This window comes from Typopeltis vanoorti, chromosome 23 (genome assembly GCF_054136105.1).
Source record: "Typopeltis vanoorti isolate ZY-2024b chromosome 23, IOZ_Tvanoo_1.0, whole genome shotgun sequence".
In the NCBI taxonomy this organism is placed as follows: Eukaryota; Metazoa; Arthropoda; class Arachnida; order Uropygi; family Thelyphonidae; genus Typopeltis; species Typopeltis vanoorti.
The window spans coordinates 53,519,907-53,532,811 of NC_143571.1; the positions used below are offsets into that span (position 1 = coordinate 53,519,907).

Sequence of the window (12,905 nt, forward strand, 5' to 3'; positions counted from 1 at the left end):
AATATGATATTGCCATTGATACCATCTTTCTAGTAGCAAGGCTTATACGTTGGTTAGACATAACTGGTAATTAGTTTACAGAATTAACAACGCAAATGAAGTATATTAATTAAAGGTAACTTTAATGAATCGCTTCTATATTTCGGCAACGTCACATTGCCATCTTCAGGAACATAAAGATATGTTCCTGAAGCTGGCAGACCATGCCTTAGATACCCACCATAAAATTCGTTGGAAAAAAACAAAAATAACTCATCGCAGCAAGTTTAAATACGAAAGATTATTCTGAGAATCTTCAGCAGCTCTAAAAAACGTTCCTAACCTCAACAAATTTGGGTGCATGAAACTACCCCAAATTTGGGAGACTTACATTATGAGAACTTCAGCCGAACAGCCAAGACTACCAAATTAGCCCACAAGAGGGCGCCATTAGGACTTTAGGAACAATATTAGTTTCTTGCTTTCTTCCTTATTTGCTTTGTATTAGTGCCTGCGTGCACATACCATATCTTTATGTTCCTGAAGATGGCAATGTGATGTTGCCGAAATATAGAAGTGATTCATTTAAAGTTACCTTTAATTAATATACTTCATTTGCATTGTTAATTCCGTAAACTAATTACCAGTTATTGATACCATCTGTTCATGCCCTTAATCTTTCTCAGGACTCTCATATCTGCAGTCTCTAGTCTTTGGTCAAGTGTTTTACTTCTGACGCAACTCTCAGATCCATGAGTTAAAATTGGTTTGGACACTGTCTTGTATACAGCTAATTTATTGTTTTTGACTAATTTCTCTCTTATTCTATATAAATTTATTCAGTTGACTTCCTGCCATACCAGCTTTGTTGATTCTGTTGTCTATTTCCATATTTAATTTACCATCTTTATTAAAAATCGTGTCTAAGTAGCCGAAATGTTTTACTTGTTCTGTAGGTTCTCCATTCACAATGCAGTTGATATTTTTATTATCTTTGGCTTGTTATTGCTGACCTTCATACCATATCTATTACAACAGTTATTCAATTTAGTCAGGGAATCTAGCAGACTTGTCGTGGATTTATTTAGAAGTATTGAGTTGGATAATAAAAACACCTACATCATGATAGATTTTGCAAAGCTTATTTTACAGGCTACTGCATGGAAATGTTATGTAGAATAGAACAAATGGGGATGAACCTAGTCACATGGATAAAGGGGCAGGAGATACTGACATACTATTGTCAGAGGATAAAGTATAATCCAGGAGAATGTAGGTGACCAAACCAACAGTGTGTTGTTGGATCCTGTACTTAACTTATTAAATACAGGATCCAACTCCAACTTTACAAATTAAACACTGCTGTTTAATTTGGGCATTAAGGAATATTCAGTTTGTTGATGATGCAATACTGGGGAAGAGGGCATTAGTTAATAAAAAATATAGATTCTAGAGGATGATTTTTATAAACTGATTGTATGAGCAATGAATAATGTTGCTTTACCAAGGCAGAGTGTAAAATTATGCATTTTGAAATGAAAAGATTGAATTATTTTCATGAAAAATTAAAAATGATACAAAAAAGTTGCTGTAATTTGGCAACATGGACAAGTCATCTCATATACATTATACATCTGGATATGTTCTGTATGCTTCATGTAATCACTGAGGTAAATAAAATTTGACAATTTTAGGTCTCAGTTTTTAAAATGATATAATATAAAATATCTTGCTTACAGTTTTCATTGATAATTGAAATATCATGATTTCTCAAATTGAGTTAATTTTTGTAACTGTGTGTGTGGTGTGATCTATGAACTTGTATTATTTGCTTTATAATTTTTAGGTAATCGATTACCATGTTGGCAGGCTTGGATGAAGAAATACATTGTCCTGTGTTTAATTTCTGGAGGATTATCTGTACTGCTTGGCATTGTATTAATTGGTATCTATTTTACCCTCCGCTCTTTTACATCATCACTGCAGTTTTTTGAAACAATACCAACCTATGTTCCAGCAGTAATGGTATGTTATTTATCATTTTGTCAAAAAGTTTTATTTTGTTTAATTAAATTTAAATTTGCTTCAATGGAGGGCATAGTCTCCTAAACCTTCAGTGACCATAGTGGTGGGAACGGATGTAGTCTTGGTTGTCTGATATCCTGGTGATGGCTTTCTTGCCTGTTTGACTGTTTGATCACAGTAGGGAAGTTTGCAGCTAGTAGGGTACATGGTAGACCAAAAGTAAATTCAGAAGTTGCAGATGGTCTTTAAGACCACCCAAAAATAAGTGTAAACCTGTCTTCGAAATGGATGCTGTAATGCAGAGTTATGGCCATAACCTCACCATTACTTTCAGGAATGTACTAATGAAAGATTTCATGTTCCAAATTGAATGTGGAATTTACAACCAAGTGAGGCTGACAACATTAAGTTAGATGTAATCAATCTGCTGTCATGAGCAAAACTTCCTAAAAGAAGCCTGCCCACCAGAGAATTTAAAGCTGTACTGAATCTCAAAAATAGCAAAATAATAATAATCTAGAAAGTGGATAAGAACAATGCAGCTGTAATTCTCAACCACTCAGATTACACCAGAAAATTGCCACTGTGCAGAGACCAGTCCTACTGCCAGCTAAATCTCAAAAATAACAAAATAATAATAATGTTGAAAGCAGATCAAGGCATACTCATCCACTTAGATTACACTAGAAAATTGGCACAGTTCTAAGTGACCAGTCTACCTGCCGCTAACTGAACTATTACCTCACAATGCATATATCAAAACCATCTATAGACTTTTGAAAAATGTCACCTCTTGGCTAGTTGCCAACAAATTAAAACCCTGCAGTTCTACCTGCCCTCTCCCCAGATATATGGGCCTCTTAAAATACACAAAGAAAATGTACCACTATATCCAGTTCTAGACTGCATAGACTCACCCACCTACAAATTGGTGTTAAAGACAGCCTTGATCTAATCCAAGCAGAAAACACTCCTGAGATCTCAGGCTCTGTTTCAATTTACCTGTCTATTCCCCCCCCCCCCCAACTACTGTTTTCATTTTTCAGTTCAGATACTCATTATCTTATTACAAAAATAATCCATATTGGAATGGAAACTTTCTTTCCTCACTCTGTTCAAATTTCCCAACCCTTATTTAAACCATGGTTCTCCAAGAAGTGTGTAAGGGCTATCCAAGAAAATCAAACAGCCTTTCACTAGTTGCTTGCAACAGCCATTCCTGCCACGATAAAATCCCCATTAAAAGGACAAAAACTACATTCAACAAGGATAAATGTAAAAAAACTTACTGCTTGTGCCACTGGCACTTACCTTCTGGTCTCTCACCAGAGTTGTTGGGTGCAACTTTTGTCCATCTATGCTACCTCTTCTATCTCTTCCCCAATGGTAGCATTGTATCATCACCTAAAGATAAGGCTGATATCTTGGCTTCATTCTTCTCTTCCAACTCTTGCATAAATGACCATGGCAAATTACCTCTTTCCTTGCCTAGAACATAAGCATCTCATACCTCCTCTGACCTTCTGCCAGAAAGACATCAGAAAAATCTTGAATAACTTGGATACTACAAAGTTAGCTAGTCCTGATGGAATTCCACCATTATGCTCAAGAGATGTGCTCCTGAACTAACATCCGTTCTCTATCATCTATTTGCTAAACTGAACTCAACTGGTATCCACCCTTTAGCATGGAAAAAAGCTCATATGAAACCAATTCCCCCCCCCCCCCCCCCCCAAAAAAAAGAAGATAAATGTTTACCATCAGGCTGTCGACCTATTGCTCATACATCAGTTTTGTCTATAGTAATAGAAATGGTTATCAGCAGTCAGTTTCTTCAACACCTTGAGAACTGCTATCTAATTTAATTAATGACTACCAGTATGGATTTTGCCATTCCAAATTCACAGATCTGGCTTGTTACTCACATTTGGACTCATTCCATGGAAAGGTTTGGAGAAATCTGTGCTGTTGCTCTTGACAGGGTTTGTCATTGAGGCTTCTCAACAAGTTACCATAATTTTGACTGCCATCGTCCTTTTGTAAATGGATTGCCAGTTTTCTCTCATATCTATCCCTACTTATAATGGTGTGCTTATAATCCCTACTTATAATTCTCTCCTCAGACTTTCCTGTCAGTGACAATGTCCCTCAGGGCTCTTGACATTTCATCTACCCTCTTCCTGATTTATATGAATGACCTGCTCTCATTGGCTGCAAACTCTATTCATACTTTGCTGATATCATGTTCAACTCATCCTACTCATATGACAAGCCTTGCAGTGCTCAAACATCTCATGCTTCAATATTATCATCTGTAATAAGTGTCCTGAACACTATCCATAGTATCCTTGATTGGAGTGAAAGCAACCTAGTCGACTTCAGTGCTTCAAAAATGCAGTTTTGCTAAAAAGGATCTCAGATCTCCACTTACTGTTGATAATGCTCAGCGCAACAATCGAGACCAAATCTCTCTTCTCAGATTGACTGTTACTCCAAGCCTTTCCTGGCATAATCATATCACTTGTATAGCATCATCAGCTTCCAAAAAAATTTGGCATTCTTTTTGGCTCGAGATAGTACTTCACTACTGAACAGTTATTTACCTTATATAAATCCCAAATCCGAATAATATTAGAGTACTGCTTTCATGTTCTGTTGATATTCTTCTTGAACTGTCGGAGATTGTAGTGTCCTTCGGAAGGAATGTAAGGTGACTGGAAGTAGCAGGTGAGTATGCAGTTCGACCGTACAGGAGCTCGAGCAACAGCTGGTCAACATCTCTTTACAGTCATGCACATACTCACCAAACCTACTTCTGTCTCATTTCTGTGGAACAGTCCCCCCCCCCCCCATGAAGCATTTCCAAAGGACTACAATTTCCAACAAGTCACCTACCATACAGGAGCTCGAGCAACAGCTGGTCAACATCTCTTTACAGTCAAGCACATACTCACCAAACCTACTTCTGTCTCATTTCTGTGGAACAGTCCTCCCCCCCCCCCCCCCCATGAAGCATTTCCAAAGGACTACAATTTCCAACAAGTCAGGAAGAATATCAGTATATTACTCTACTCCTCATCCTATCCACATATGGTATTTGTTTCTGTAGGCTCTTCTGCTTTTCATGTGTGTGTTTGGAGGGAGGGGATTGCACACACCCAAAAAAATGTGAAGTCATTAGTCTATATACAAGTAACCTAGTCGTGATTATACTTCATGTGCAAACTTTGTTTGCTTACACTCGGATAGAGGAATAAACAAGAATATAATTTATTGGCATCTTTAATTTAATGTATAACCAAGTGAAAAAACTTTCAACAATATGGCATTATAAAAATTCTAGTTCAGAGGGCAAAATTAATTTTTTTAGCCAATGCCTACATATCCCCCCCCCCCCCCAAGACATAGATTATAGCAAATTCTTCACCATTCCATGTATTTAGAATAAAGCTCTCATAGTACCATCTATAAAAAAGAAATATAAAACTGAATGTGAGAATTACAGAAGTATTTTTCTACTGAATGTTCCTGGTAAGATTTATGCAAGTATACTTGAGAAATAGCTAAGAAAAATTGTGGAAGGGAAGCTTGGAGAGGAATAAACTGGATTCAGGCCAAATAGAGGTTGTCAGGATTAGTTTTTCACTTGAGAATAAATAATTGAGATATCTTGAGAATATAACAAGGATCTGTATTTAAGTTTTGTAGATCTGGAAAAGGCATATGACAAGTTGTGAAGAAGAAAGCTCTTCAAACTTCTATAGTTATTGGTGTAAATAGGACATTATATCAAGCAGTGCATAATTTGTATTTGAGCTCTAAGTCAGCAGTCAGAATTGAGGAGGTACAAGAAGATGGATTGATGTTAAATCAAGTGTGTGAGAAGAGTGCACATTATCTCCATTTATTTATTATGTATATGGATCACGTTATAAAGGAGAGTGGCATTAAATCTGATATCAGAATTGATGTTAATCTCAGTCTTTTACTTTATGCAAATGTGTTATATTTCTAAAATACAAGATTCTCCGACTAAATTGAATAACTGTTGTAATTAATTTGGTATGAAAATCAGCGATAAAAAGAAGATAATGAAAATAAACAGAAACATTGAAATCAATTGTATCCTGAATGTAAAACCTATAGAACAAGTAAAACATTTCAGCTATTTAGGCTTTTTTTAGTGAAGAGAACAAATTAAATATAGAAATAGACAACAGAATTAGTAAAACTGGTGTGATAGGAAGTCACCTGAAAATTTATATGGAATAAGAGAGAGAGATTAAGCAAACCATTAAATTAGCTGTAGACAAGACTGTTTTTTTAAACCAATTTTAACTTATGGTTATGAGAGCTGGGTTAGAAATACAACACTTGATCAAAGAATGGAGACCTTAGAGTTCTGAGAAAGATCAGTGGAATGAACAGATGGCATCAATGACAGTATCACATTAAAAATGAGGATATTAGGAAAGAACTTGATGTCAACATTCAGAAATGTGTTAACGGAAATAATCTCAAGTGTATGGTCGCTTAAACAGAATGGGGGAGGAAAGGTTAGTGAAACAAATATTCTTTACCAGGTTGATAGGATAAAGACCCAGTGTAAGACCAAGATGTAGGTGGATTGATACATTAAAAAGGGCCTTAGAAAACAGAAATATAAGATCTGATAATGTTGGAGTCCTTACAAATAACAGATTGATTTGATGGAAAGTTGATCAAAAGTTGGTGATGTGACTTTTTCATGTAGTACTATCATAATATCCTATATACTCTCCCCTCCCAATGGTACATATCAAGAATTTAATGATGATCTAAATTATCCAAGAATGTGTCAACAGAGCTAATCTAAGGTGGTATGGCCACTTAAATAGAATGGGTGAAGAATGCTTAGCAAAACATGTGTTTGATGCCAAGATGGCAGGAAAGAGACCCAGAGAAAGACCAAGGTTTAGATGGATCGATCAGTCAGAAGTGCCTTAGAAGCAAGGAATGTTAGATATGACAATATTGGAGTGCTCACAAGTAATAGATTGATTTGGAGGGAAATTGTCGATAGGAGATTAATAACAATGCAAACTTAATCATGTAGTGCTGTCATAACCTAAACATTCCTTGAGGGTACGTATCAGGAAATTGAGGATGATTAAAAAAAAAAAGAAAGAAAGAAACAATTGTGGAGGGAAGTTAAGGAGAAAGGTGACCTGCAGGCACCTACAGTACAAGGCACAGGCCAGAAGGTAAGAAAAAAAAAGCAGATTATGAAAGTAAGTTAGCAATGTAGGCTAAAGAGAATCCCAAACAGTTCTTTCTATATTCTGCAAGTAAAAGAATGTATATGGCAGAATGATTTTAAGGAATGCCAATGGTAGGCAATCAGTCAAAATAGTAGAATTACTAAGTGAACACTTTATATCATCCAAGGTGGTGATATTGCCAGAATGAGACAGCCAAAGGCTTATACAGGAATTGGGAGGTGTATAGCATATTACAGAACCTTAACGGGAATACAGCTGTGGGGTTGGATGGTATACCAGCTCGAGTTTTACCTGAAACAGCAAGGGAATTGTCAGTGCCCTTGACCATATTGTTTAATCTAAGTTTCAGCTCTGGGTTACTCCCAAGGGGGTGGAAAGAGAGGAAAATAGTTCCATTGCATAAAGGAGGCAAATTACCAACCAATGAACATATCAGGAGTTGTTGTCAAAGTATTAGAGAAGTTGGTCAAGAGCAAAATACAGGAATGGATAGATGGAAATAGGATGCTATATGGGGGGGGGAGGATGGTTTTGTGAAGGGTAGGTCATGCCTCGGTAACTTGCTCACATTTTATAATATAATGACAGCTGAGTTGGATAAAGGTGATGGGTATACAGTGCTCCTCAACTTTGCAAGGGCCTTTGATAGGATAACACATGGGGATGGATATAGGATTAGTGAAATGGATGGGAGGATGATTGATGGAGAGATATAAGAGAGTAGTTTATTCAGGAGTAGATTCTAAAAGAAGGCTTGTGACTAGTGGCATGCTGCAGGGTTCTGTTCTTGGACTGCTACTGTTTAATTTGTTCATTAAATATAGGAAAGGATCTGAGAGGAACTGTTCAGTTATTTGCCGGCGATGCAAAGTTGGGTAGAGCAATAGTTAATACAGATGATGTTAAAATTTTGCAGGATGATTTGAATAGATTGGCAGACTGGACAAAGGAGAATGGTTGTCAGTTTAATGTGACAAAGAGTAAGGTTATGCATTTTTCTATGAAAAGGTTACCAGCTGTATACCACATTCATGGAACTGTACTCCAGGAAATTGATGAAGCCAGAGACTTGGGAGTGTTAGTGGATAGGGAGTTAAAGTTTAGGGGGCACATAGCAAAAGTAGCTAAAATAGCTCATGAGATTACTTAGTTACTGAAGAATACTTTGACAAGCAGGTTATTGTACCTCTTTATCGAACCTTGATAAGACCCCATCTTGACTACTGCATGCAGATCTGGGCATCGGGGTTTCTTGGTGATGAGGAGAAGGTGGAGATGATCCAGAGGCGAGTGACAAGATGGTAGCAGGTCTTTGGAATGAATCTTCAACCTATTCTTGTAAGGTTATTCTGTAGGTTACAGATACTGGTTGATAGGCAAAGGGGTGATAAGATTGAAACATACAAATTGCTGAGGAGTTTTTACAAGATTAATTCAGAGGAAATTTTTCAGAACAGGTGTGTTGGGAGAGAACTAGGGACCATCCATGGAAACTGAGTGAGAGTGTAGTTAGCAAGGGTGTCAGAACTAGGTTTTTTGCTTAGAGCATGGCAAATGAGTGGAATAGGTTGCCAGAGTCTGTTGTGGGTGCTGACTGTGAATGAGTTCAAAGCAAGGTATAATAGATACTGTGCAGGAGGTTCCAGTTTCTTTCCCTGCCTTCTTGTCACATGCTGTCCAGGTAAAACCCTTCAAGAACATAGGGACTCAGACTACTCCATGTGAAGATACAATTATAAAACAATACTGCTGTTCAGCTGCTACAGGATTATTGTAAAGTTGCACAACCCTGAAATAATACATATCTGTTTCAAGGTTAATTATAAGTATATGAAAACTGAAACAGTTACAAATACAAGTTATAATTGGATCTTTATAACAAAAGAAGAATAGGAACCTCATAATAACATGTTGAAAGTGGCCACATCCTTTGTTAATGCAAACTCGCACTCTTTTTACCAGGTTTGATGTTACCATATGAAGCACTTGCACACTGATGTTTTCAATCGCTGTTGAAATGTTCATTTTTAGTTCATCCGGTGTGTGAGGATTATTCCGATAAACAGCATCTTTGAGATACCCTCAAAGGAAAAAATCTGGTTATCTTGGAGACTGCAATTCTTTCAAGATGAGATGGTCACCAAAAAAATTCTTGCAAAAAATGTATGATACTATTCAATGTGTGTCATGTGGCACTGTCTTGCTGGAACCAGCAATGCCATTCGCTGACATTAAGGAGTGCCACAAACTATGCAATGATGTCTTGGTAGATGGAGCTATTCACCATTATTTCAAAGAAAATGGGGCCCACTGTATGATGGCTTGATATCACACACCAAACTCCAATTTTTTGAGAATGCTTTTTTGTGAAAAGCATGTGGATTTTCACACGACCAAATCCTATTGTTTTGGCTATTCACATACCCACTGATATGAAACCAGGCCTCATCAGTGAAAAAAACTATATCAAGCATCTCTATACCACATTCTTCAATGAATGAGCATAACCATCTGCAGAAGATTATTTGTTTGCCTTTATCTGGATCCTTCAGTTCATTGATTGAGTACACGTGGATGAAGGTGTAATGATCTCACAACTTTCTGAGCACTATCACATGACATTGATGATTGCGTGTCAAGTTTCCTGAGGCTTTTCGTTGAGGCCCACTGGAATATTCTCTTTACCTCATCCATTTTATCGTCAGTCGAAATGGAGGATCTTCTGGAACGATTCCTATCTGCAACAGATCCAGTTTCCCGAAAACGCTGCATTAATCTCGTTATCATCGACTTCTGAGGGACTGCTGTACCCAGATATTTCTCGCGAAATTCTTTGGCAACACATCCATGAGAACAATTAGCAAAATAACCTTCCAAATTGAAAACTCTTTGCTGCTGGTAAAAAGACATTTCACTTTCACAAACTACACTTAGAACAACTGTACATATTACAGTGAACTCAGCATCTCCAATAGTTTGTAATATCATGATGGTGAAATCTAGCGGCATAAGGAATGATTTTAATGATTTTGAAACAATTGGTATAAATTCATACTTTTGGTTGCTCGACTTTACAATCATCGTAGATAGTGCATGGAAACGGAACCTGAATAGTAACAAATAAGCAGGAAAACTTTTCTCTGCTAAGAAAAGTGTTTTTAAATAGTGTATAGTATGGTTTTTTATTTCCATAAAATTGTGCTTCATATTTTTTGTGCTGGATACAAGTGTCCTTCACTAGTGTTGTTGGAATTTTGTTGGTTTTATTTGTATTGTACTGTTTAGTCCTGCTGCTTCTGCTTTCTAAAATGGTGTCCATAAAGAAACGCATGTATGTAGCACGGAACGCTTTGGTATGAAGATTGAGTTCTGCCCTGGATTTTCCCATGGATGCATTGGAAGAACTGCTTCATGTATGCACCAAAAAATGTGAAAGATTTGTGCACTATTAGAGTGAACAAAAAAGAAGTAAAGCATTAATGTGTGTGTGTGTGTGTGTGTGAAATGTATTGATAGGTTAGAGTATTTCAAAATGAGAGCTAGTGTTGAGACCAACCGTAGTAGAAGAGCTTAGGCAAGAATTGGTGAAAATGAAAAGTGAAATGAAGCATCTGGAAGATGGGAATGAGGAGGAGGAAGTTAATATTACAAAAAAAAAAAAAAAAATCAAAAGATAATTATTATTATTATTATTGTTCTGGGCAACTCCAAGGAGTCGACAGACTCATCGAGGGAAGCCCTAACATCATGTGAAGAACAACTATTCAACATTGACACAGTATCTATCATACCTTGCCTTGAACTCATTCACCACTCTCCAAGTAAAAAACCTAGCTCTAACACCCTTGTCAACCACGCTCTTGCCCAGCTTCCATGCATGGCCCCTAGTCCTCCCACCACCAGTCATATTTTCAAAAATATCTTCTGGATCAATCTTATAGAAACCCTTCAGTAATTTGTATGTCTCAATCATATCGCCCCCTCCTTCGCCTATCGACCAATTTCTGCAACCCACAAATCTTCAACCTATTCTCATAAGGTTCATTCCACAGACCTGCTATCATCTTGGTCACTCGTCTCTGGATCCTCTCCACTTCCGCCCCATCACGAAGAAACCCTGGTGCCCATAACTGGGCACAGTAGTCCAGATGGGGTCTTATCAAGGCTCGATACGGAGGAACAACAACTTGTTTGTCTCTGCATGTTAAAGTATTTTTCAGAAGCCAAGTGATTTGATGAGCTGATTTAGTCACTTTTGCAATGTGCCCCCTAAACTTCAATTCCCTATCCACCAACACTCCCAAATCCCTGGCCTCATCAATCTCCTGGAGTACGGTTCCACCAATGCGATATACTGCTGCTATTCTTTTCACCCCAAAGTGCATAACCTTACACTTTGCCACATTAAATTGACATCCAAGCCCAGTCCTCCAAACTATCCAAATCATCCTGTAAAATTTTGACATCCTGTGCACTAACAATTGCTCTACCCAACTTTGCATCATCAGCAAACAAGTGAATACTTCCTCTCAAATCCTTTCCTATATCATTGATGAACAAATTGAAAAGCAGTGGTCCAAGAACAGAGTCCTGCGGCACACCACTAGTCACAAGCCGTCTTTTAGACCCCACTCCTGAATAAACCACTCTCTGGTATCTCTCCTTCAACCACCCTCCTATCCATCTCACTAACCCTATATCTATCCCCATCTGCTCCAGTTTACTGATTAGGGTTACATGTGGTATCCTGTCAAAGGCCTTGGTAAGGTCCAATAGTATCACTGTAAACCCATTACCCCTATCCAGTTCAGCCGTCACTGTGTTATAGAACGTGAGCAAGTTACTGAGGCATGATCTACCCTTCACAAAACCATGTTGTCCTCCATACAATATCCCATTTTCATCTATCCAATCCTGTATTCTTTTCTTGACTAATTTCTCTAAGACCTTGACAATGATTCCTGATATGCTAATCGGTCGGTAATTTACCACAGCAGTCTTGGAACCACCTTTATGCAGTGGAACTATTTTCCCCTCTTTCCACCCCCTCAGGACTAACCTAGTCCTGAGACTCAAATCAAACAAAATGGTCAAGGGACTGACAATTCTTTAGCTGCTTCTCGTACGACACGAGCTGGTATACCATCCAATCCCATAGATGTATTGACATCGAGGTTATGCAATAGACTACTCACCTCCACTTCATTCACCACAATTCCCGTATAATCTACTGGTGTATTCGTTTCTGCAATGTCACCACTTGGATGATATATTCTTGCAAAGTGCTCACTCAGTAACTTAACTATATCAACTGATTCAGTTACCTCCCTACCATCGGCATTCTTTAAAATCATTCTGCCATGTACATTTTTCCTTTTACTTGCTACATATTTAAAAAACTGTTTAGGATTCTCTTTAGCCTGCATGGCCAATGTTCTTTCGTAATCCTTTTTTGATTTTCGTACCACACTCGTTACCCTTCTGGCCTGCGCTTTATACCGTTCATGTGCCTGCCGGTCACCTTTCTCCTTAAATTCCCTCCATAGTTGTTTCTTTTTTCGAAGCTCAACCTTAATGGTGTTATTCATCCATTTAACCCCTACTTGATTTATTATTCGGACTCTAGGTATACAGTCAGCC

The 12,905-nt window shown here is 37.7% G+C and overlaps 1 protein-coding gene across 1 annotated transcript in view; it reads left to right on the forward strand.

The window, feature by feature from the left end:
• Nucleotides 1-12,905, forward strand: part of LOC150093860 (uncharacterized) — a 121,451-nt gene that overhangs the window by 41,907 nt on the left and 66,639 nt on the right. Inside the window, exon 3 of the mRNA XM_090412993.1 lies at nt 1,826-2,004. Within this exon, the coding sequence (XP_090269119.1) occupies nt 1,826-2,004 (179 nt within the window). The remainder of the gene's footprint in view (nt 1-1,825; nt 2,005-12,905) is intronic.